The sequence below is a fragment of the Lycium barbarum genome, chromosome 2 (assembly GCF_019175385.1).
Source record: "Lycium barbarum isolate Lr01 chromosome 2, ASM1917538v2, whole genome shotgun sequence".
Classification (NCBI taxonomy): domain Eukaryota; kingdom Viridiplantae; phylum Streptophyta; class Magnoliopsida; order Solanales; family Solanaceae; genus Lycium; species Lycium barbarum.
Genome location: NC_083338.1, coordinates 98617551 through 98642018, shown reverse-complemented (window position 1 = coordinate 98642018; position 24468 = coordinate 98617551). Strand labels below are relative to the sequence as shown.

At 39.2% G+C, this 24468-nt stretch overlaps 1 protein-coding gene across 3 annotated transcripts; it reads left to right on the top strand.

Annotated features, from left to right (window-relative positions):
* Positions 1-1849: 1849 nt before the first annotated feature.
* LOC132626690 (uncharacterized) lies at positions 1850-23818 on the top strand. 3 transcript variants are annotated; one of them, XM_060341633.1, is made up of 8 exons: positions 1850-2151; positions 3256-3390; positions 18484-19859; positions 19963-20649; positions 20728-20811; positions 20893-20968; positions 21095-21411; positions 22698-23818. In XM_060341633.1, the coding sequence occupies exons 3-8, from the start codon at positions 18537-18539 to the stop codon at positions 22905-22907; spliced, it is 2697 nt and encodes an 898-aa protein (XP_060197616.1). In that variant the 5' UTR covers positions 1850-2151; positions 3256-3390; positions 18484-18536; the 3' UTR covers positions 22908-23818. The 3 variants fall into 3 exon arrangements, with proteins under 3 accessions (XP_060197616.1, XP_060197617.1, XP_060197618.1); XM_060341634.1 differs by having other exon boundaries at positions 18439-19859; XM_060341635.1 differs by lacking the exon at positions 3256-3390.
* The last annotated feature ends 650 nt before the right edge of the window (positions 23819-24468 follow it).

Here is a 24468-nt window from a genome sequence, read left to right as displayed (position 1 = left end):
ATAAAAGTTCATATCTTGCATTTAAGAACCCATGGAATGCAAAGTATGGATTTTTATGGATTACAGACAGATTCTCAATAACCAAAAGGGAATATTAAGAACACAATAATGAACTATTAAAGCAAACATGGTATATCATCGTACATGTACTTATAGTTATCATGAACATGTCTAGAACTCTAGTTTTGGGTAAAACTTCGTATAATCATGGAAGAACATGGCGTGGGGAAAAACAACGATGTTCCCACACATAGATAGAAACCCTACATACCTGTTAATGCTCCAAAACTTGTAACTAATGGTCTGAACTTGGAGAAGAATCCAAAAGCCTTAATCTTGAATCCCTTAGATGGGTTTTCTTGAAAACCCTAGGTTAGGAACAACGGATTCTTGTTTAGAAATCATGAATACATGTTAGAATTCAGTTTAAAGGCTTGGAATAGGATTGCCTTAGTGTATGTTGATGGTAGGAGGAGAAGAACTTCGTGCCAGGGCTTGAGAGTATGAAAAGTGGGATTAAAAACTAAAGTCCCGAATTTATACTATTTACTGAAGCGGGGAAAGTACGGGCAACAGGTACGCCCATACAATATTGTACGTCTCGTACAATCTGGGCGTACCTCATGTGCCAAATTCCAGAACCCATGATTTTTAATCTGTGAGGTACGTGATAAAAAGTACACCTTATACAATAAAGTACGACCCGTATAAATTGTACGCCTTAAAATTGCGGCCCTACTTTGTACAACTTGCCCGTACCTAGAATGTCAAATTTCAGTGACTTCTGATTTTCCCATGTGAGGTACTCCAAAAAGTACAGCTCGTACAAATGATGTATACCGTCATTTTAACGATTTAAGGCAAATTCTCAATTCCAACACTTCCCTTCTTGGTTTCTAAGTCCCTGAATCATGAACGTAACTTAGTTAGGTAGCACGAGGTGTTACACAAGAGCCCAGTATCGGGAAGCTAGGAAAGTGCGGGGACTATATGTATTGGTATTAACATATATCGAGGGAAAACACTTTTAGACTAAACACGTGGTGAGCAAAGAAAGGGATAAGGTGCATTCAACAAGTCAAACACTCTTTGTTTAGAGTTCTTGTTGGTTATTCTAAAGCTTACAACTGGACATGCCCTACCATTTCGGGGTTTGAAATGCCTGGAAGATTCGTTCAGAAAGCCTCGGATCTTGATGAAAGGATGACACACATAACAGCGACACTCTGAGATTTAGGGAATCACATTATTCACATTAAGAGTCCACAGTCTCCGCCCAAGTAACGTCTGAGACGTGCGTAAGATTAGGGAAGTTAGTTAATATAATCTATCCTATCCTTATGCCCCGATTATATGGTACCTATTTTTTCACCTAAATACTAAAAGCTCTCTATTTCGCTTTGTAACAAGCAATCACCTAACATTGTTCTTCAATGATACTCATCATTGACCACTGAAGATCGAATAACAATTTCTCTCTTTTGCTGCTCAGTTCTTTGATTATTGCTTATTATTTCACTTATAGTTTGCTGCTTCGGTCAGATAATCAAGGATTTCTTATTATTTGGATCAATTACGTTGTTATACAACCTCTTTCAAACAAATTCAATTGATTTTCCTAATAAACAAATTTTAAGCTACACATATATCACTTTATCAAACATTATGGACTATTAATACTTCATGTGAATGTTTTAGGGTTATTGTGAGCCTAAGTTAAAAGATATTGGACTAGTTTAAGCTTTAAATCATTTTGCGTTAGCTTAAATGAGATAATTTAAAAGCCATGTTTGTTTTGTTGGAGATCGCGAGGGGGTGGGCGTGGGGGTTTTTGGCGTGGGGGTTGGGGAGTGGGCGTGGGTGTTGGCGAGCGCATGGACTCGAGTGTCTGCTGAACTAGCTTGCTTTGAGGGGTATATGTTTGTCTGTAAGGAGTTGGTGGCCCAAATGTGATATTTGAGTAATACTTTCTGATCCGCCTCTCTCGGGAAGGTGATCCAGCTGCTTTCGCCCCACCCACACACGACCCAACACTATACACCTCAAGCGCACCCACAACACCGCGTTTCATTTTTTTGGTTTAGCAAAAAGCTCCCAATCTTTGCTGTCTTGGGGATATTCTGAAATGCTAGTTTTGGGGATTTTGTTGAGGTAATTCTTGAAATCTGCACATCACTTTTTGTTTAGAATTTCCCATGTTTTCTTGACTTCGAGAATCTGATTCTTGCTTCTCGTATTGGCCCAACCCTAAAGATCATATTGTTTATCTGAAGAAAGACTATGCTCCTGTTATCCAGACGCTCAGTTCGTAGGGCTTTAAATTTAATCTTATTGAAATTGCATGTCACATATAGTCTCTTGCTTGGCTGTACTGAATGTGTTCTTCGTTGGTGAATTTTGCCACACACGAAGTTGCTGGCTGCGTATGGGATGTAGGGGTTTTTAACAATTTTTGTAGGTTTTGATACAAATTGACACATGTATCAGAAGCTCACCAAAGAAAATCCTTGCGGAGCACCACTTTTTTCCCCGCAGAAGTATTTAGTAATGGTTGATGAAGTTTGTCTTGTGGCATTAACTGCCAGTTTCAATTGTGTGGTCCGCAAGCAACTGCCGTTATATGCATGTAGGTTTAATAGTCGGTCTAAATATGTTTTTATAGTCTCTCTTTGGAGTTCAGGGACGTTGCATATCAGTGTAAATTTGCTAACTTTGCACTCTATTTCCTTAATAAGACTCGAAAATATACATGTCTGGTATGGTGCAGGGTGCAGTGACATTGCATCATCATAGCACGTGCAAAAATTCTCTGCTGTTTGCTTTAGGGGTGCGGCCTTTCCCCGGACCCCCCTAATGCAGGATGCTTTGTGCACCGGGCTGCCCTTTTTTTGCTTTTGGGTTTCACTGTCCTTGTGCCTGTGAAATTTTAAGTAGTCTTGATTTGATAGATGTCTGAATTGAATGTAGACATGGGGCAACCACCATTCTTCTCCTGTGTTTATATGATATCTTAAGCTTAATATTGTTGACATTTTGGAAACAAGGAATGAGCAAAACTTGTATTGTACGTTTGTTAGAATTTTAGATGTATCTGCGAAGCTTTATCTAGACTGGGCAATGCATGGTGGATCTTAGCAACTGATTAGTAAATGTGAATAATCCTAAAGTCGCTAGTGGTCTGCTTTCATATTCAATTCTAAAGTTCCATTATTCAGTTCTCTTAAATCTGTACATTTGACACACGGATATTTCTAGGCATAATTGGGCTGTATATTATGAAGACAGTGATTTCTGAGGGCAATAACAATCCAGTGGGACTACATGCACTGAAGTTCTCACGAGAATTAGGAATCGTTGTAAGCTTTTAGTGTCCATTACTGAGTTGCAAAAGTAAGTGAACATTGCTTCATCTTTTAAACTCTTTCTTTCTCCTGTGTGATGAAGCTTTCTGTAGTGGAACATTAAATTCGAATGACCCTGTACCTACGTGAAATCTCCCTATGTTCCTGCTTTTTCCTTCTAGCTTAAGTGGACATATGTCCTTTGAAGCAAGTGTCATTTATCATCTTATTCTATGAATATTAGTTCTGCTGGTTGATTACAAAATCGAGGTTGAAGTGTGATAGCCACAAGGAAAACCACCGGACTTATACATTTCAAGCTAGAAATTGGATAAGGAAAGGAATGCAATTTGTACATACGAAATGTCCCTCCCTTTTCTTTTCTTCTTTTGCAAATTTTTTAGTATAGATACAATTATAGAAAAATAAGTGAGGCCATAATTTTTTTTTGCAAGTTATTTGTTTTCTTTTTAGGGATGTATGGTAAGTCCTGATATCCATGAAAAATAAGTGGGGACAGAATATTTGCAAATTTCTTTTTTTTGGCAAGCTTTTCTATTTGACTGAGCTTTGTTAAGTTACATCAATGGTCGGATAACATGAATCTTGTTGGAATGCTAGATTATTGGTAGTGCAATCAAGTTGTTAGGTTGAACATTTTTGCACATTGGGCAAATGTAGTACATGCATTGTGCTTGTCGATTCAGCACATCACTAGAAGTCCATCCTTCATTCGAGCAAGACACTTCATTAGCCCTCAAATCAAGTTGAACAACTTGGAGATTGGGACCGGGGGATACAAGAGTTGTACTCATTAACAAAAATCATTAAAATAAATTTTTATAGTATTTGTTTTGTTATTGCAATGATTTACTTTCTTTAGTCAAAAGTTTGTGACTGACACACTCATAAGTAGGTATGTCTTGAATTCATCAAGTCATCAATATATCGTTTTTCTTCTCATAGTTCTCTAAAGGTATCAGAAGAGCTTCTATGATTAGGTGGAGAATCAAGTAGCATATGCATACTATTATGGTGGCCTTATGTTGCTTGTTCCACATTGCATAGAATGATGGAAGTGTTGATATGTTAGAAGTCTCTATATACTAGAACTGTCAAGTACTTAGGACTTAGGTAAGATTGTTCCACACAGGATGAATATCATATGGTATTGTGTGTGGTACCTAATGTGTCCTGTATTCATCAAAACATCAAGTCATTGTTATATCTTATTCTTTCTCATACTTTTGGTACGTCTTTACCATAATATGTGTGAGGGGCACCTAATTGCTTCTTCTCTACATTTGTTACAATGTGGCTCTATGGTGGATCCTATTGTACAAGTTAACTTTAAAGATAAAGAATATTAGCACCTAATACTCCGTGGCAAAGCTACTGTGTAAGGACATGTGGTTTATGTTTTCCCATGGTTCTTGCAAAAACAAGTGGCGTTTTGCAGCTTTGTTTCCTCAAATTGTTAGTTGTTAAATAGCAGTCCATATTGTACACCACACAAAAAAAAAACCTCTTCCTTAGAGCTTTAGATCTCCACTTAAAATTCCATAGAGGTCCCGATTCACCTTTCATTGAACTTATGACCAAAGTGAGATTTCAATGTGGAAAATTTTCCAGGTAACACTCCCTAGATAATTCTATCATCCTCCCAAAAACTCTCTATGACTATAGTCTTAGCATCTACCTCCTTGAGTTCACAAGCCTCTGGATCTAATAGATACCTCTCATGTTAATTGCGTTTCATTCCTTTTGTAGGACCTTTTGTTACTCGTAATAGAGAATAGGTTAGGAAGTCATCTTTCAAAGTGCTATTATCCAAGTATCAAGTCCAAATCATATCCGTTAGCTGTTTCCGAGTGAAAACTCTTGTCCAATCCAATCTATGATAGTCTAGAATCCTTGTGAGATGACACAGGATCAGAGGTTGTATGCTTTTGTAAAATTAAGGGGGACTACATAGTCTTTATATATAAATATACAAATATGTTACCTTCTAAAAAATAAAAACTGTCGCAGATATCCTTCCATTAATTATCTTTCGCCAGATGGAATTCCTCATGGAGATCACCTTAACTATGTTCTGGTGAATGCTCTATTAAAAGTATCTAATTTACAGATGCCCAACCCATTAGCACTAATTTGGTTTGCGACCCAGCCCAGACTAATTAAGTTGTACTTCCTTTTTTTGTTTATACCATGAACAAAGGTAGATGTAAGGTCTGCGTACATCCACCCTCCTCAGACCCCACTTATGGGATTACACTGGGTATGTTGTTGTTGTACCATGAACAACGCATCTTTAATTAATTAACCTGGCCCTTTGCTAACTGACGTAATTTGAAATATAGAACGTGAAGAGTGCTTGACACTACCAATGTGATTCTACCTCTTTGGTTAAGTACTTCTTTCACCCCTACCTCCTTTTTTCAAACTTTTGTAGTGTTGGTTTCCGCAACACGCTTATCCTTTAATCTTCCTTTTAGAGATAAACCAAGAAATTTAGTGGCAGATAAGCTACTCTAAATATGCTAACCTTTAGTGTTGTGTAGCTTTTTGATATGAACCTAATTGGAAACTCTAGAAATCAAAATAAACAAAATGCAGAAATTGAAATTAAGATGAGAATTGGAGATGAGAATAAAAGCAAGACCCAAAGGATAATAAATCTATGGACAAACTTGGGTATAAGAAACCCAAATCCTTCCCATTGGATTCAACCCTAAGAACCTATACTATTTGAATTCTAGAAGACTCAAATTGGAGATCCACAAATGAGCAATTCTATGTGAATTTAATGGAAATGATTCAATTAGCAACTAAGAAATCACACTTAGTCAACCAAACAAACTATATTAATCTCTACTTAACAATCTCTTAACACAATCAAGTTTTTATCAATATTCAAGCTAAGTTGAAATGAAGACTAAGTAGTCTATTTATATTAAGCTTATTACAACAAAGGCCCAAAAGTGGCCTTTGTGGAAATAACCCACATGGGACCTTCAACCTTCACACGCCCAACACCTCGCAATTATAGCCTCGAATTGCACCCTTACCCTTGAATTGTATTCTTAGCCATGAGTTGCAACCTTTAGCCATGAATTGCACTTCCAGACCTCTTGCGCTCCTAGCCACTTTGTGTAGTAGCCTGCTCAATCTCTTCCCAAGCTATCTCCCAAATGTTGTACACTCGTGAGACCTTCTCTTCAATCTCCTCCAACTCTCCCCTCTTCATGAATAAGGCTTGTAGCTCTTGGTTCCCTTGCTTGACTCCGAGTGAATGATCTTGAGCTTGTTGGGATCATATCATCCTCCCCTTCTTGGAAAAGATTCGTCCTCGAATCTAAAGGTTCACCTACAACACAAGAAGATAGATCACTTTCATTGAAAACATTATGGACAGCAGTTCAGAATTTTTATGAGGAAGGTGTCTTTGAAAGGAGCATAAATGCTAGTTTTGTGGCTTTGATTCCTAAGAAAGTGGGAGCTGTGGAGCTGGATGATTTTAGACCCATCAGTCTGATAGGGGGGTTTACAAGATCATTGCAGAGATGTTAGCAGAAAGATTGAAGAAAGTCATGCACAGGCTAGTGGATAGACAACAAATGGCTTTTATCAAAGGAAGGCAAATTATGGATGCGGTTTTGATAGCAAATGAATGTGTAGATTCCAGGCAGAGAAGTAAAAAATCAGGCATTCTTTGCAAGCTAGATATACAGAAAGCATACGACCATTTGAACTAGAGCTTCTTAGTGCATATGCTTCAGAAGATGGGCTTTCGAACTAGATGGATCAGATGGATCAAGCAGTGCATCAGTACAATTAAATTTTCTGTTTTGATAAACAGATGTCCTAATGGGTTCTTCTCTTCCCAGAGGGGTTTGAGGTAGGGGTATCCATTTTCTCCTTTTCTCTTTATTCTGGCAGTGGAAGGGATGAGCAACTTGATTCACACAGCTAAGGAAAGGGGCTGGGTCAGGGATTCCAAATGGGAAACCGGGGAGAAAACAACATGGAGATTACTCATGTACAGTATGCATATGACACTTTAGTTTTTTGTGAAGCAGTGGAAGAGCATATCCTAATACTAAGGGTCATTTTCATCATCTTTGAAGTAGTGTCAGGTTTACATATCAACTGGAGAAAAAGCTTTGTATACCCAATTAATGAAGTAACAAATGTAGAGGATCTGGCTGGAAAATTAGGTGGCAAAGTGGGGGAATTACCCCCAACATATCTGGGAATACCTCTGGGTGCAAAAACAAAGTGCAAGGGGATCTGGAATGGAGTGATAGAGAAGTGTGAGAAGAAGTTGAGAAACTGGAACAGTCAGTATCTCTCTTTAGGGGGAAGATTAACCTTGGCGAACAATGTTCTAGATGCTCTTCCATACTATATGATGTCAGGGTTCCCCACACCTGTAAATGTGATAAAAAGGATTGATGCACTGAGAAGGGATTTCTTCTGGCAAGGAAATGAAGATAAGAAGAAGTTCCATGTAGTCAAGTGGGAAGAGATGACCATCGACAAGAAAGAAGGGGGAGTAGGCATAAGAGATAAGATCAGGCAGAACAAAAGCTTTTTGATGAAATGGTTGTGGAAGTTTGCAACAACTAACAACATACTCTGGAAGGAGGTTATCATTGCAAAATATGGGCTGGAGGATAAATGGATGACAGAAGTGGTTACTACTCCTTATGGTTGTAGTGTGTGGAGATCCATTAGAAACTTATGGCCACTGATTTTAGCTAGGTCAAATTTCAATGTGGGTACTGGTCTGAAGGTGTCTTTTTGGAATGAAAGATGGTGTGGCCAGGCATCTTTGAGGCAAATGTATCCAGATATATACACTTTGTGTCAAATTCAACAAGCTACAGTGGCTGACATGTGGAGAGGGCAAGGTTGGATCTAAATCTTAGAAGAAATCTGAATGATTGGGAAATGACAAGAATTGCAGCATTTTATGACACAGTTGCACAGTTCAACAATCTTACAGGGGAAAGTGACACTGTGGAATGGAAATTTAAGAGTAAAGGCAGCTTCACTGTTAATTCTGCATACAGGAATCTGAACTCAACAGGAATACATGAGGAAGGGTAGCCATGGAGGATGATTTGGAAAACAAAAATTCCTTACAAGGTGAACTGTTTTTCTTGGCTATTGGCTAAGGAGACAGTGTTGACTCATGATAACTTGAACAAAAGGGGATTTCAACTTTGTTCAAGATTTTACTTATGTGGAGAGCAAGCAGAGACAGTTAACCATCTCTTTTTGCACTGCAAGTGGACAGACCAGCTCTGGCAAATTTTTATCAATATGAGGAAGATCAAGTGGGTGAAACCAAGAAGCATAAAAGAAATGATGAGGAGCTGGAACAAGGATGGCAATGCAGCAAAGGAGGAGGAGAGATGGAAGATTGTCCCTGCTAGTATCTGGTGGACAGTGTGGAAGGAGAGAAATCAGAGATGTTTTGAAGGCAAGTAGAGCAGCATTCAGGAACTTAGGAACTTAAGATGAATTGTGTTAGCTCTTTATTACTTTGGTGTAAACAGTTAGGTCAAACAGAAGATAGTTTTACAACTTTAGATTGGTTGTAATCTAGTGGAATATATGAGGACAGTATGTAAGATGAAACACTTTTGAAGGAGGGCTACCTATTTTGACGTAGTATACCTGTGGATATATAGACTAATTGTTACCTTTTTCAAAAAAAAAAAAATTAAAAAAAATTTATGGACATTATGCTCACTTGGTAAGTCGATCTTGTAGGCATTGTCATTGATCTTCTCAAGGACTTTGAATGGTCCATCTCCTCTTGGGCTCAACTTCCCTTTTCTCATTGGGAAAATCTCTCTTTCTGGAAGTGAACCCAAACTCAATCATCGGGTTGGAAGTCCACTTTCTTCCTTCCATGGTTTTGTCTTTCCGCCACCTTGGTGTTGATTTGGTCAATGCTTTCCTTTACCTTGGCATGGATTTTTACCATTTCGGCTGCCCTTTGTTTTGCATCTAAACTCACAACAACATCACTAGACAAAGGGGTCAAGGTCAAGGGGGTCAAGGGGTTAAAACCATAGCACGCTTCAAATGGAGTCATGCCAATAGAGGAGTGGAGAGGCCGATTATAAGAAAACTCAATCAAAGGTAAGCGATCCTCCCAAGAAGTGGGTTTTCCTCTAATCATACACCTAAGCATGCTCCCTAGAGTTCTATTCACTACTTCAGTTTGACCATCCATTTGTGGGTGGCAAGAAGTAGAGAACATGAGGTTGGTACTAAGTGTACCCCATAGACTATTCAAAAAATGACTAAGAAACTTGGCATCCCTATCACTAACAATAGTGCGAGGCACTCCATGCAATTTAAGCACATGATTCACAAATAAGGATGCTACATGAGATGCATCATCACATTTATGGCATGGTATGAAATGAGACATTTTTGAGAACCTATCTACCATAATAAAATGCTATCATGACCCCTTTTGGTTCTTGGAAGACCCAATATAAAATCCATAGAAATATCAATCCAAGGACCAATATGAGTGGGAAGGGGAGTATACATACCTTGGGGACGAGTCTTTGATTTTGCTTGCTTACACTCCAAGCATTGTCCACAAAGGTTATCCACGTCATGCTTCATCTTGGGCCAATAGAATTGTTCATTAAGGATGTCAAGTGTTTTGGACACCCCAAAGTGCCCCATCATTCCACCACTATGAGCCTCTTTGACAAATAGCTCTCTCCATGAACTCATAGGAACACACACACTACCATCTTTGAAGAAGAACCCATCTACAAATTGGAACCGGTCAACTCTCTTCCCTTGATCAACTCCTCACAAATCTTCTTTGAAGTTGAGATCTTGAGAATAGAATCCCTTGAGGCTTTCAATCCCATCATCCTAGAAGTCATTGTATTTAGCAAAATATATCTTCTAGACAATGCATCCGCCGCCACATTTTCTTTACCCTTCTTGTAATGGATCACATAAGGGAATGCTTCAATAAGTTCCACCCATTTTGCATGTCTCTTGTTGAGTTTGGATTAGCTCTTCAAATGCTTCAAAGACTCATGATCCGAATGAATAACAAATTCTTTGTGCCACAAATAATGTTGCCAATGGGTCAAAACCCTCACAAGTGCATACAACTCCTTGTCATAAGTAGAGTAATTCAATGAAGCCCCTTTTAGCTTTTTCACTAAAGTAAGCCAATGGCTTGCCTTCTTGCATCAATACACCATCTATACTAACCCCGGAAGCATCACACTCAACTTAAAAGGTCTTCTAAAAAATGGGTAATTGCAACAATGGTGACGAACTCAACATAGACTTTAACTCTTGAAATGCCTTTTCTTGCCCATCTCCCCAAACAAAAGGAACATTCTTTTTTATCAATTCGGTCAAGGGAGAGGCAATAGTACTAAACCCCTTCGCAAATCGTCTGCCAACGCATGGAAACTCCTCACATCGGTTGCATTTTTAGGAGTTGGCCAAGTTCTAATGGATTCCACCTTTTCTTCATCAACCTCCATGCCATTCGCACTCACAACAAATCCCAAGAATACCACTTTATCAACACAAAAAGAACATTTCTTGAGGTTAGCAAACAATCGCTCATGCAATAAGACATCAAATACTAGCCTCAAATGGCCTACATGCTCCTCAATTGTTTTGCTATACACAAGAATATCATGAAAGTAGACAACCACAAACTTATTGATACATGGTTTCAAGACACGGTTCATCAATCTCATAAATGTGCTAGGTGCATTGGTTAAGCCGAATGGCATGACAAGCACTCATAGAGGCCAAAATTGGTTTTGAAGGTCGTTTTCCACTCATCACCGGGGTTCATTCGAATTTGGTGATAGCTACTTCTAAGGTCAACCTTCAAAAACACACTTGAGCCACATAGCTCACCCAACATGTCATCTAGTCTAGGGATAGGATGTCGATACTTTACCGTTATTTTGTTGACGGCTCTACAATCAATGCACATCATCCAAGTGCCATCTTTCTTTGGAACAAGTATCATCGGAACGGCACAAGGACTAAGATCTCCTTCACTAGACCCTTCTCAAGGAGTTTTTCCACTTGCCTTTGCAACTCCTTTGTCTCCTCCAGATTGCTCCTATATGCCGACTTGTTTAGAATTTGAGATCCTGGTACAAAGTCAATTTGATGTTCAATTCCTCTTAATGGAGGCAATCCTTTGGGCATTTCCTCCGAAAATAGCGCATCATATTCCTGCAAAAGAGATGACACAATACTAGGCAAAGTGCTAGTATCTTAGTTAGCATGTAAAAGGTCTTTGTTTACAAGGCACACCATGAAGTGCCTTTCATCAATGCTTTTCAAACAATTGCTTGGCCTTGCCAACATACACCTCTTGGGTCCATCTTGAGATGACCCTTCTCCACCAATAGCAACCAACGTCTCCTTTTCACGCTTCTCCATTTCCTCCTTTTGAATCCTCTCGCTGAGTTCCTTCATGATTCTATAGTCTTCGCTCACTTGATAGGGTGTTAATGGGGCAAGAGTAAACTTTCGACCCCCAAGTACAAATGTATACTTGTTGAACCTTCCATTATGTTGAGCATCCCTATCAAATTGCCAAGGCCTCCCAAGCAAAATGTGACACGCTTGCATAGGTACCACATCACATAAGATCTCATCTTGATACCTACCAATGCTATACTTGATAACGGCTTGCTTGGTTACCCTTATTTCAGCACAATCATTGAACCATTGGTGTTTGTAGGGACTAGGATATTTTCTTGTAGGGAATTTTATATTATCAACCAAAAATTGGCTCACCGCATTTGTACAACTCTCCTTCACCCCTCCTACATCCGATGTCAATTTCGCCAATTGCCTAATGAGGAGGTCACCACGTATGACGGGTCCTCCACACCTTGGGTACGTTCTCCGTGGTTACTTTGATTAGACATGAGAACCTGCAAAACTAGCAAACGATGTTAGTCGTAAAAGCCTCACTTCACTCGTATTGAACTCTCAATCCTTACCACACTCCTGTGCTCGCTCAAAGTTGTGGATGAATCACTTGACCAATCAATTTCACACGGTTGCTTATCCTTTGTGGAAGAATGGATTCTTGTTTAGATGAATGAAGGACGACTCAAAGCAAACAGACAAGAGCCAATAAAGTTTCAACGATATAAAAAGAGAAAAGCTTGAAAGAAATTAGCACGAAGAAAATACGGACACAACAACTAGTAAACACAAGTGGCCTTCCAACTCCACCTTGCATCTCTATCTTGTTTGCACTGTTGACTGTGAAACAACCATCCTTGCTATGCTTCCATATAATCTTATCAGGTTCTGTTGTGATACCGCTGGAGCCTCCTAGTTTCCCAAGTAATGATGCCACCCTCTCCACTTCCCAGTCATTTAGCAGCCTTCTAAAAGAAAGGTCCCACCCCCGGGGTGTCCAACATTCACCCACTCTTGCTTCGGGATTATTACAAATAATGAACAGATCTGGGAATGATTCCATTAGAGGAGTTTGGTCAATCCATCCTTCTTTCCAGAATTTAATCTTGACCCCATTAGCCACCTTAACTTTCAGATTTGCTTCCATCAATGGCCACAAAGCCCTGATAGTTCTCCACACTCCAACCCCAAAGGGTTCAGTGACTGTTTCTGTACACCAAGGACTAAGTTCACCAAATTTAGCCATGATCACTTCCTTCCATAAGGCATTTCCCTCTCCATTATATCTCCATAGCCACTTCATCATAAGACTATTGTTTTGTAGTCTTAGATTTCTGATTCCCAATCCACCCCTTGCTTTGCTAAGTATTACTTTATCCCATTCCACCAAACTGTAACCCTTTCCTTCTTTGCAACCTTGCCATAGAAATTTTCTCCTTAGCTTGTCTAATTTTTTCACTACTGCTGAAGGAATAGGAAATAAGGACATCACATATGTAGGGAGAGAATCTAGCACAGAGTTAATCAAGGTTAATCTTCCCCCAAGTGACAAATATTGTGCTTTCCACCTTGCAAGCTTCTTCTCAGTTTTCTCCACTATACCATCCCAGATCTCCAGTGCCTTATGCTTATTACCCAGTGGCATACCTGGATAAGTTGTAGGCAAATTCTCCACTCTGCACCTTAATATGCTTGCCAGATCTTGAATATGTGGGACTTCTTTGATAGGGAATAGACTGCTTTTCCCCCAGTTGACCCTCAAACCTGCTACAGCTTCAAAAACTATCAACATCAATCTGATATAGCAGATCTGTTCAGCCTTTGGTTCACAAAAAATAACAGTGTCATCAGCATAAAATAAGTGACAGATCTCCATTTCCTCCCCAGCTCTACCACCAATTTGAAATCCCCTGATCCATCTATTATGTATTGCAATTCTCATCATGCTGTCAAATCCTTCCATTGCCAGAATAAAAAGGAAAGGAGATAGAGGGTCACCCTGTCTCAAACCCCTCTCAGATGGAAAAAACCCCACGGGTTCTCCATTTACAAGAACAGAAAACCTGACAGTTTTAATACAAAACTCAATCCAGCTCAGCCATTTGCTACCAAACCCCATCTGCCTGAGAGTGTTTAATAAGAATTTCCAATTTACATGGCCATAGGCTTTCTGAATATCAAGTTTGCACATAACGCCAGGCTCCCTTCATTCTTGAATCAATACATTCACTAGCTATGAGTGCAGCATCCATAATTTGTCTCCCTTTTATAAAAGCCATCTGATGTTTGTTGATCAGCTTACTCACCACTTTCTTCAACATTTCTGCTAGTTGCTTTGCAATAATTTTATAGACTCCACCTACCAAACTTATTGGCCTGTAGTCCTTCAGATCAGCAGAACCTATTTTCTTAGGGATCAAAGCTATGAAGGTAGCATTAAAGCTTTTTTCAAAGGTCTGGTTAGAGTGGAAGAACTGGACAGTGCTTATGATATCTTTCTTCAACATTTCCCAGAAAGAAAGAAAAAACAACATAGGAAAACCATCTGGTCCAGGAGCCTTCTCCATAGCACATAAATTGATACACTCCAGAATTTCCTCCTCCTCAAATTGTCGTTGTAACTATATCTGTTCTTCACTAGAGATCACTGAAGTTTCATGAAGCTGCAAATCAGGTCTCCAAGATTCAGTCTCCTTATATAATTCTTGATAAAAATTCTGAGCAGCCTCCTTAATCTCCTCAGGGTCAGTGACATTAACCCCATCCACGACTAGATGATCCATGGAATTAAATCTTTTGTGAGCTGTAGCAATTCTGTGGAAAAATTTGGTGTTCTTATCACCATGTTTCAACCATTGTATCCTGGATCTTGCTTCCATGCTATCTCTTCATTTTTTGCCACTTCCTCAAATTCCATAGCCAAATGTGCCTTTTGAAGTAATTCATCATCAGTGAGAATTCTCTGATCTTGAATAGTTTCCCAGCTAGAGATCTGGTTGAGAATGTCGATCTGGTTGAGAATGTCCTCCTTCCTTTGCTTCCAATTTCCTCTATTGTTCTTGCTCCACTCCTTCAGCTTTGCCTTTAGTAGTTTCAGCTTCTCTGCTAAAACATGTCCAGGTCTACCCATAACAATGAAAGAACTCCACCATTCATTCACCTGTTCTTTGAAGTCTTCGACTTGCAACCACCAAGCCTCAAATTTAAAATAAGATTTCTTTAGCTCCCAATTACCAAAAGCCATTAGAATAGGATTATGATCTGATCCTAACTTAGGCAGAAGGCTCTGTTTGATGTGAGTAAATTCCTCCTCCTCTTGTGCACAATGAAGAAATCTGTCAATCCTGGAAGCACTCCTATGATTTCCCCCCCTTCTCCGAGTGTAAGATCCTCCAAATAAAGGAGGATCAACCAGTTCAAGATTCTCAATACAGGCAGAAAACTTTTCCATAGCACCATTTATTCTGTTGCAGTTTGTTCTCTCTGAAGGATACCTGATGACATTAAAATCCCCACAAACAATCCATGGCCTATTGAAGGAACTTCTAATGTCCGTCAATTCTTCCCATAGCACACTTCTGATCTCTCTATTGCAATCAGCATATACTGCACTGAGGTGCCAGCTAAAATCATCATTGGGTCCAGAAAATTTTCCAGTGATACATTGAGTTCCACTCCCCACCAATTCTCCTCTCCAGACTCTCTTATCCCAAAGAATTAAAATTCCACCACTAGTCCCAATTGCCTCCTTATGAATTTCACCCACCCATCTATTACTCCATATGCTTTGCAAAATGTTATCAACTGGCCCATCTATCTTTGTTTCTACTAGTACGTATACATCAGCCCCCCATTGTTGAATTAAATTTCTAACAAGGTCTCTTTTTCTGACCCTGTTTAATCCCCTTACATTCCAGGAGAGAATTTTAACTCTCATTGATTCTAAGAGTTAGCTTTCTCCCACTGGCCCTTGGTTCTCCATCCTTGAAATTCACATCAAAAATCAAGCTCCTTACTTCTTTTGGTACTGCACTGTTTGTATTTGTGGCCTCAAGATTATCCCCTTGCCTCAACTCCTTTTCTCTTCTTTGGTCTAGCTTCATGAGCAAGTCATAAGCTTCTTTCTTACAACCCTCAAAATCAGCTCCAAACTGCTCTCCCGATTTGATCATATTGGATTGGACCCATGTTGTAGCTTTCGAAGCCGAATCTTCCTTTTGTATGCTATTATCCATCTGGAATGGCTCTGGCTCAGCATACAGGACTATAAGAGTATCGGAAAAGTCTTCCCCTTCAAAGCACTGTATCTGCTCTGAATTTCCTTCTGCTATTGATAAGATTTCCCCTTTTTTTTTGGGAATCAGGATGCGTATAGTCCATCAAAAGGCTGTTTGATGTGTTTCCTTTTTCTGTCTCTCCCATGCAAAGCTCCAGGTCCCTTCTAAATTAATGAAATTTAGGCCACCAACAGCATCTTCCTTTGATAAATTTATTTGGGCTGTAAATGGTTCTGTAAAAGGCTTGGGCTTTGGAACTGGGCCCAATTTAATTGGCTTAGCACTTAGAAACCCTAATAAACTCTGCAGCTCATTTAAAAGAGCCGCTATCTTAACTGAGGCCTGGGCATCAAAATTAGCCTTTGATGGGCTTGGGTCATTAGTTTTCCCAGGCCCACCCCACATGCCCACGTGCTCTAAGTCAGTATCTTTACCCTTTTCCTCGCTACCATCGACTTTAGCTTTATAGGTACTATCTCCTTTCCATTTCCTCGTTCTGTTTCTCTGACTTCCTGTAGCATAGCTCTGCTGTCATCTTTTACTCTTGACGGCAGGTTGACTCCTTGAATGGGTATGTCATCAGCTTCTCTTTTTCTGACAGTGACCGGCTCCCAATGTTATCAAAAGCGAAAAGCGCGAAAAAAGCTCTAAGGTCAGCTGGGGCTTTAAGCGCAAAGCGCATATAAAGCGTGGGCTTTAATGAAAAAAAGCGCAATGGTGCAAAAATACAAATATATATATATGTTTAGTCCAAGATTAATAATAATAAGCATGAATAACAAATATATGGACAAAGAAATTGTAAAAATATTAAGATAAAGTGAAATATCAATCATCTAGTGTCACCTCCTCAAGAGAGGCTCATTGGCAAGGAAAGGTATGTCTTAGAGCCTTGATGACGACACTGAAGCGCACATAAAGCGAGGTGAAGCGCTCAACATGTTTTGAGCCTCGCTTCAGGGCTTAAGCGTGCTTAAAGCGCGCCTTTGCTAACACTGCCGGCTCCTCCACCCAGAGAGGTAACCTGAAAAGTAGGTCACCGTCGGCGATTTCCATTGCCGTAGGAAATTTTTTCCCTGGGACCTTTAACTTTAATTCGAGCCCACCTCAAATGATTTTTTAATTCAGTTTCTTCTTCATTCTCCAACCATCCTCCACATTCGTCCCCTATCAATTTCAGGTTCTCATTATTCCATAGCTGGAGAGGGAGACCAATAACCCTAACCCAAAACCAGTCAAATCGAGTGTCTTCCGGGAGTGTACCTTTTGTCGGCGACCACCAATCGAGTTTTAGATACGATCCCTGTCTCTGCCATTCACCCATAAGAACATGTTCAGCTGCTTTCCTTCATTGAAACTCAAACAGGAACTGGAAGCCATTCATGTCGTAGACGTGTGTTCGGAGCTCCTTTCCATGTGTTCTGAGCCCACCTACGAACATCATTACGAGTGGGAATTTCATCACACTCACAGAATCTACCAACTAAACATCTTCTCAGAAGTTCATTGGATTCCTTGTTGAGATTTGTTTTCAGCAAATGCCCTTCCTCTGCAACCTCAATCTTCTGTTGCCCCCATTTACTTTTGTTGAAAGCTTCTAAGTAGTTTCCTTTCCCAGCAAAAGGCTTACCGTTTCCCTCTCCACATGTAATAAATGCCCCCTTATCGTTCTGTTTTCTGTTGATGAATTCCTCCACCTTTAAAGCTATGTTCCCCCAACCTTCATTAATGCTGTTTTCTGGTAAGATAATGACTGATCTGCTCTGCCCTTTAACTGTAATAACTGAAATAAACCGACTGTATTTATTGAACTTTTGGGTACAATAAATATTGGTAGAGAAATCCGTGCATCTCCAAGATTTGAAGTTTTTCCCCCTATTTGCTGAAGCTTCTTTTATCCTTCTGCAAAGCCATAGAATAGCACCCTTGCTCAACACCATCCTTCTGATTGAGAGCTTGGCACTCTCTACCCAGTCAAACCAAATTTCAGACTGTGAAATAGTTTCAGTGATGTCATAAGACTTGCCTCCTGATCTGAAGTAAAGTCTGTTCTCCATGGTTGAGACAGACCCAGCAAAAGAAATAACCAGGCTGAAAGAGAGAAAAACAAAAGCTACACTAAAGGATGTGACTTTTAATCCATTTGTGTCTTTTTTCATTAAAGGCTACGCTTTATTTGCGCTTAAATCCCCAATGGATCTTAGAGCTCTTTTGCGCTTTTCTCTTTTGATAACATTGTAACCAATTTAATTTTCTCTCTGACACACTTTGAAGTTGTATACACTCTTTTACTCTTCTATCTCTCTTATGGGATATTCACAGTCACACTCTTGTACCATCTGTTTCAGTGGGTGTGATGACCTTTCATACCCTTTCTGCAACTTGTCCTACAGGGAGATCACAGTTCAGCCAAAAGAGATAAAGAGACCTCAAAGTGGTTAAAGATATGGCATCACTTCGATCAACTGACTATGTAGACCCCGGATGGGAGCATGGTGTTGCTCAGGATGAGAGGAAAAAGAAGGTTCGATGTAATTACTGTGAGAAAGTTGTAAGTGGTGGGATATACAGATTGAAACAACATTTAGCGCGAGTCTCTGGCGAGGTAACCTATTGTGACAAGGCTCCAGAGGATGTATGCCTGAAAATGAGAGAAAATCTAGAAGGCTGTCGATTTAGTAAGAAGCCAAGGCATGTTGAATATGATGAACAAGCATATTTTAATTTTCATGCCAGTGATGATGCCGAGGAGGAAGATCAGATAGGGTATAGAAGTAAAGGGAAGCAGTTGATGAGTGACAAGGGATTGGTTATAAATATGGCTCCTCTTCGATCACTTGGGTATGTTGATCCTGGTTGGGAACATGGTGTCCCTCAGGACGAGAGGAAGAAAAAGGTAAAATGCAACTATTGTGAGAAGATAGTCAGTGGGGGTATCAATCGGTTTAAGCAACATCTAGCGAGAATACCAGGGGAAGTTGCACCCTGTAAGAATGCTCCTGAGGAAGTATATCTTAGAATAAAAGAGAACATGAAGTGGCATCGCACAGGAAGGAGGCACAGACGGCCTCATACTAAAGAGTTATCATCCTTTTATATGAACTCAGATAATGAAGAGGAAGACGAAGACCAAGAAAAGGCACTACACCACCATATGAGTAATGAAAAGCTTTTGATTGGAGATAAACGACTGGTTAGAGACTCTAGGAGAGGTTTGAAAGGAATGTCTTCTGGTATTGGGTCTGAATCTTTCTTAAAAAGGCCAAAGTATGACATATTGGGTACAAGAACCCCAAGGTCTCTATTTCAAGCTTCTGGGAAACAAGTGAAAGTATGCTCTAATAAAAAATCCCGCAAGGAAGTCATATCTTCAATTTGCAAGTTCTTCTATCATGCAGGAGTTCCTCCACATGCAGCAAGCTCTCCCTATTTTCAGAAAATGCTGGAATTGGTAGGTCAATATGGAGAAGGTCTAGTAGGACCCTCTAGCCGAGTATCATCTGAACGGTTTCTACAAGATGAAATTGTATCCATTAGAAATCATCTATCTGAGTACAAAGCTTCCTGGGCTGTGACAGGTTGTTCTATTTTGGCTGAAAGTTGGCAAGATACACAGAGCAGGAGTTTAATCAATGTTTTGGTTTCTTGTCCCCGTGGTATGTATTTTGTTTGCTCAATTGATGCCACTGATGTAGTTGAAGACGCGACATATATTTTTAAGCTGCTAGACAGAGTGGTGGAAGACATGGGCGAGGAAAATGTCGTGCAGGTAAGGTGTTGCTTTTTTCCTTCTTTAAGTTCTTTTCTTAAGTTCTGATCTTCCATCACCCGACTCTCCTGCCCCTCTATGTGGGCAAAAAATATAAACATAGGTGATCACTCAGAACACGCCGAATTTTCAAGCTGCTGGAAAGATGCTTGAAGAGAAAAGAAAGAATTTATTTTGGACTCCTTGTGCTGCATATTGTATTGATCGCATCCTTGAGGACTTTGTGAAAATAAAATGGGTCAGAGAATGCATGGAAAAAGGCCAAAAGATCTCAAAATTCATTTACAATCGATTCTGGTTGTTAAGTCTCATGAAAAAAGAATTTACAGCTGGACAGGAACTCTTGAAACCCTCTTTTACTGTATTTTCATCAACCTTCGCTACTGTTCAGAGCTTGTTGGACCACAAAAATGGTCTTAAGAGGATGTTCCAGTCAAATAAATGGCTTTCATCACAGTATTCAAAGCTGGAAGACGGTAAAGAGGTGGAGAAAATTGTACTGAATGCCACATTCTGGAGGAAGATGCAATATGTTAGGAAATCAGTGGACCCCATTTTAGAAGTGCTTCAAAAAATCAATAGCAACGAAAGCCATTCAATACCCTTCATTTACAACAATGTATACCAGGCAAAACTTGCTATAAGAACCAATCATAATGACGACGAGCGCAAATATCAGAGCTTTTTGGATATCGTAGACAGCAGCTGGAGTTCAGTATCTCATCATCCTCTCTATCTAGCAGCACACTTTTTGAATCCATCATACCGGTATCGTCCTGATTTTGTTCCGGTAGGAGAGTATTCTTACTTCAGAATTGTTTCAGTCCAACTTCAGTTATACCTTTTTTGAATGTGTGTACAATTGTAGCATCCAGAGGTTGTACGTGGATTGAATGCATGCATTGTACGATTGGAGCCAGACAATGCAAGAAGAATCTCTGCATCCATGCAAGTGAGAATTCTTTTCTTTTATCGTTAGACTTCACTTTGTCTATTTTATGTGTGTACTTATTTGTTTGATGTAATTTTTCAGATATCAGACTTCAACTCTGCTAAAGCTGATTTTGGAACAGACTTGGCAATTAGCACCAGAATGGAGCTTAATCCTGGTAAATATTATGAGTATTTATTCTCTCAGTTCTAACGTCATAAAATTGTTTTCCTTACTTTACATAGATAAAAATCTGAAACACTTTCTGTTTGCAAATTATACTGATTATAATTATGTTTCGTAGCTGCTTGGTGGCAACAACATGGGATAAATTGCTTAGAGCTGCAACGTATAGCTGTACGAATACTTAGTCAGACTTGCTCATCTTTTGGGTGTGAGCATAATTGGAGTGTATACGATCAGATCCACAATCAGAGGCACAACCGTGTAGCACAGAAAAGGTTAAACGATGTCACATACGTCCACTATAACCTAAGACTAAGAGATCGTCAGATAAGGAAGATGTTCAGTGATCCAATTTTCCTCGATAATGTTCTGCAAGAAAGTTTGCTGTATGACTGGATTGTTGAGTCAGAGAAACCAGCCTTGCAGGAAGATGAGGTACTAATAAATAAGCTAACTTTCTATTCTGAAGAGTTAAATTGATGATAGTAGTCTTAAAAATTTGCTTATTGACAACCCTGCATTACTATGAGATAGATGATGAGGTCAAAGTGCATAGGACACTGTCAAATTCTAGTATAGTTTAAGCTATTGTCCCATAGAAATTGGAACCACCTAGGCTACAAACGTTTCTTGTTTTAATTAATATTTGAGAGAATCGAAATGATGAAAGGAGAGTACGGACTAGAAATTATAAATTACTTAAAATAAAAACAAATAACTTAATCAAAAAATTTCAAAAGAAAAGTGGTGATCACATCTGCGAATTTTATAATTTCTCTCTTGAAGTCAACACTTGACGGGTGTGAGTATGAAAGTGGTGGTCACATCCGTGAATTTTGCAACTTCTTTCAATGTAGCCTTTATGTAATTTTCACATGTGAAAATCCATGGTTGTGACCATGGACTTGTGGTTGCACCCGTGAAATATTTTCTTAACTCTTTGTTATTTGCTTATTTTGCATTCTTCCGGTGTTCTTTTCCCTGCAAGATTCTGTCAGAAAATATGCAAGAATAAAATATAATTATTCATTTTTCATTTTAATACTTAGTTTTCATATACAAAATTACATAAATAATATATATCCATCAATAGACATTTTGGTATTACCGATGTCTTTTGGAAGGGAGGACTTAGTTTTACGCAGAAACAAATTAGTCCAACTATCTAGTTTTGAGTTTCTTTTTCTTCTTTCTAATTTTGTTTTAGCTCAAGAAGATCCACCCTCGAATGAGTGCTGACCACATAGAACGATAGCTGCTTTTTCGGCGTCCCCATCTGTTGAAGTGGCTACTTATTTATAAGTCCCACGTGTTTTTGCTTTTGCAGATGCCTCTCTTCTAGTGATGTACGGTCTGATGTCTCTTATAGAAAATGAAAAAATAAAATTAGGTGATGTCTTATGTGATAAGTTGTCTCTTTTGGCATGGGGGTAGTAACATCTTTCAGGATTTTAAAATATGCTTGAAGGAAGAGTAGAACTCAATATATTGGTCGGGGTGGGGTGGGGTGGGGATTAGGAAATTCAACAAATGATCCCCTTTATTTTGATTACAACCTTGTTTAGAAGCTTCTGTTTGGAGCAGGGCAGGGATTGCTGCGGGGTTTTATTATCAATTAGCAAGCTCACGTTTCTCGTTCTATTAGCTTATTAATTCCCCCTCTTGAGTTGGCTTACTTTTTCAGTTATTTCTGCTAACTTATCTACTGGATTTTATTGCAGGAAATCCTTTATAGTGAAATGGAACTGGGTGAGTATGAAAATGATTTCACAAAGCATGATGGTGGAAATGCGGATTCTAGGAAGGGATCATTGGAGATGGTAACTTTAGCTGGTGAAGCAGAACCTCTGGAAGTTGATCCTGACAATACTGCTACAGCTACAGATAATGATTCTGATCTCAATTTTCTTGATAATGAGTTGAGCGATTAGTATCTTAAACCAGATTCCAAATGCAGCAATTAAGATGCTTGGTAACCCCTCAAGTCCTGGCAGTGTATTCCATCTCTCCCAGTTCTTTCAGGGCAAAAAGCAGCGAGTTGGGATTGGGGAAAAGGGAAAAGGTCAGAAAGTGCCTGTGTAAAAGTTAGAAATCAGCACTGCATGAGGGGACTGGAGTGTACATGTCAAAGTTCTTAGATTTCTTGAGTTCTTAGCTTTCTTGAACTCTTATTATTCATGTTAAGTCATTGTTTGCCCCTATTCACTTTTGGGAAAATTAAGGCTCATATCCATTCGGCCATCTAGTTTGCCAATCTTGGCCCAATTATTACTTTAACCCTAGTCCTCACTTCTCCCACTTGTTCCTGTTCTCTCCCCTTTTGTGGCAACCGGAAATTATCGTAACCGCCGCAGACCACCACGTAACATCTGCCTGTCGCCCTCTCTCCGTCGGCCGAAAATCGCTGCCACTGGCTAACAATTTCTTCACCTCCAAATTACATGAATCGAATCTGTCTTATTCTCCTCTACCAAGATTCATAACCCTAAACCTTTAAAACTCACTCTAATATCTGAATTTCTTGGACCATATCATGCATTTTCTTTCGATTCTCCTCTATTGCTGCAGATTGTTTCTCAGCTTCTTCGAGCTTCAATTGCTCCGAATTCTTTAATGGTCTCTATTTGAGCCAACTCAACTCGCACAAGCTCTTCATTATGTTCCTCCTCCTAATGCTTTTATTTTGCTTGGAAAAGATTTCTTTTTTACAAACTAGAGGTTGTTATTTCTTGTTCTGCTCTTCGTTTTTCTTTTATGCTAGAAGCTGTATCTTGTTTAAGCTTAATCAGCTCCTCTTTGTATCCTAACTCTGTTAATCAATCTTCAACTTCACTTATTGCCATTGTCAATTTTCCTCCATCTTTGAGCTTTTTTCCCCTCCGCCTGCCAATAGAGACAGAGAGTGGGTGGATTTTGTGTATTTTGTCACAAATAATGGGTTTAGGATGTAGGGATTAGTCACAAATAATGGCTCACGATCCTAAAGTCATGTATTTGCTCGGTTATATAATGGCTCGCGATCCTAAGGGAAAGTGTGGATTTTGTGAATTTTGTCACAAATAATGGCTCACGATCCTAATTTCATGTCGGGATTCAAGCATGTTTTCTTGAGTTCTTATGGAGAAATATATTTGCTCGGTTATATATTGTGTAACATAAACAATCTAATTGAAAATCCGACATGACTTTAGGATCATGAAACTTAATGATTTTCACAAGACGTGACAACATTAATTTAATCAAGAAAACATACTTGAATCCGTAACTTCTCTTGAATTATCTTCAGCAGAAGTGATTGGACTTTCAGAGAAAATGATTTTTCCCTTTTGCACTGTGCCTTTTTCATATTTTATGAGAATAATCGTGAATTACAGTTGAGAGAGGACCAGTTTCTTTAAGACCACTTTATACTGCAATTATACATAAAGTACATGTATATAACGAAGATACTATTTTTTTGATGTATAACAATGAAGTCTTAATGAACTATTT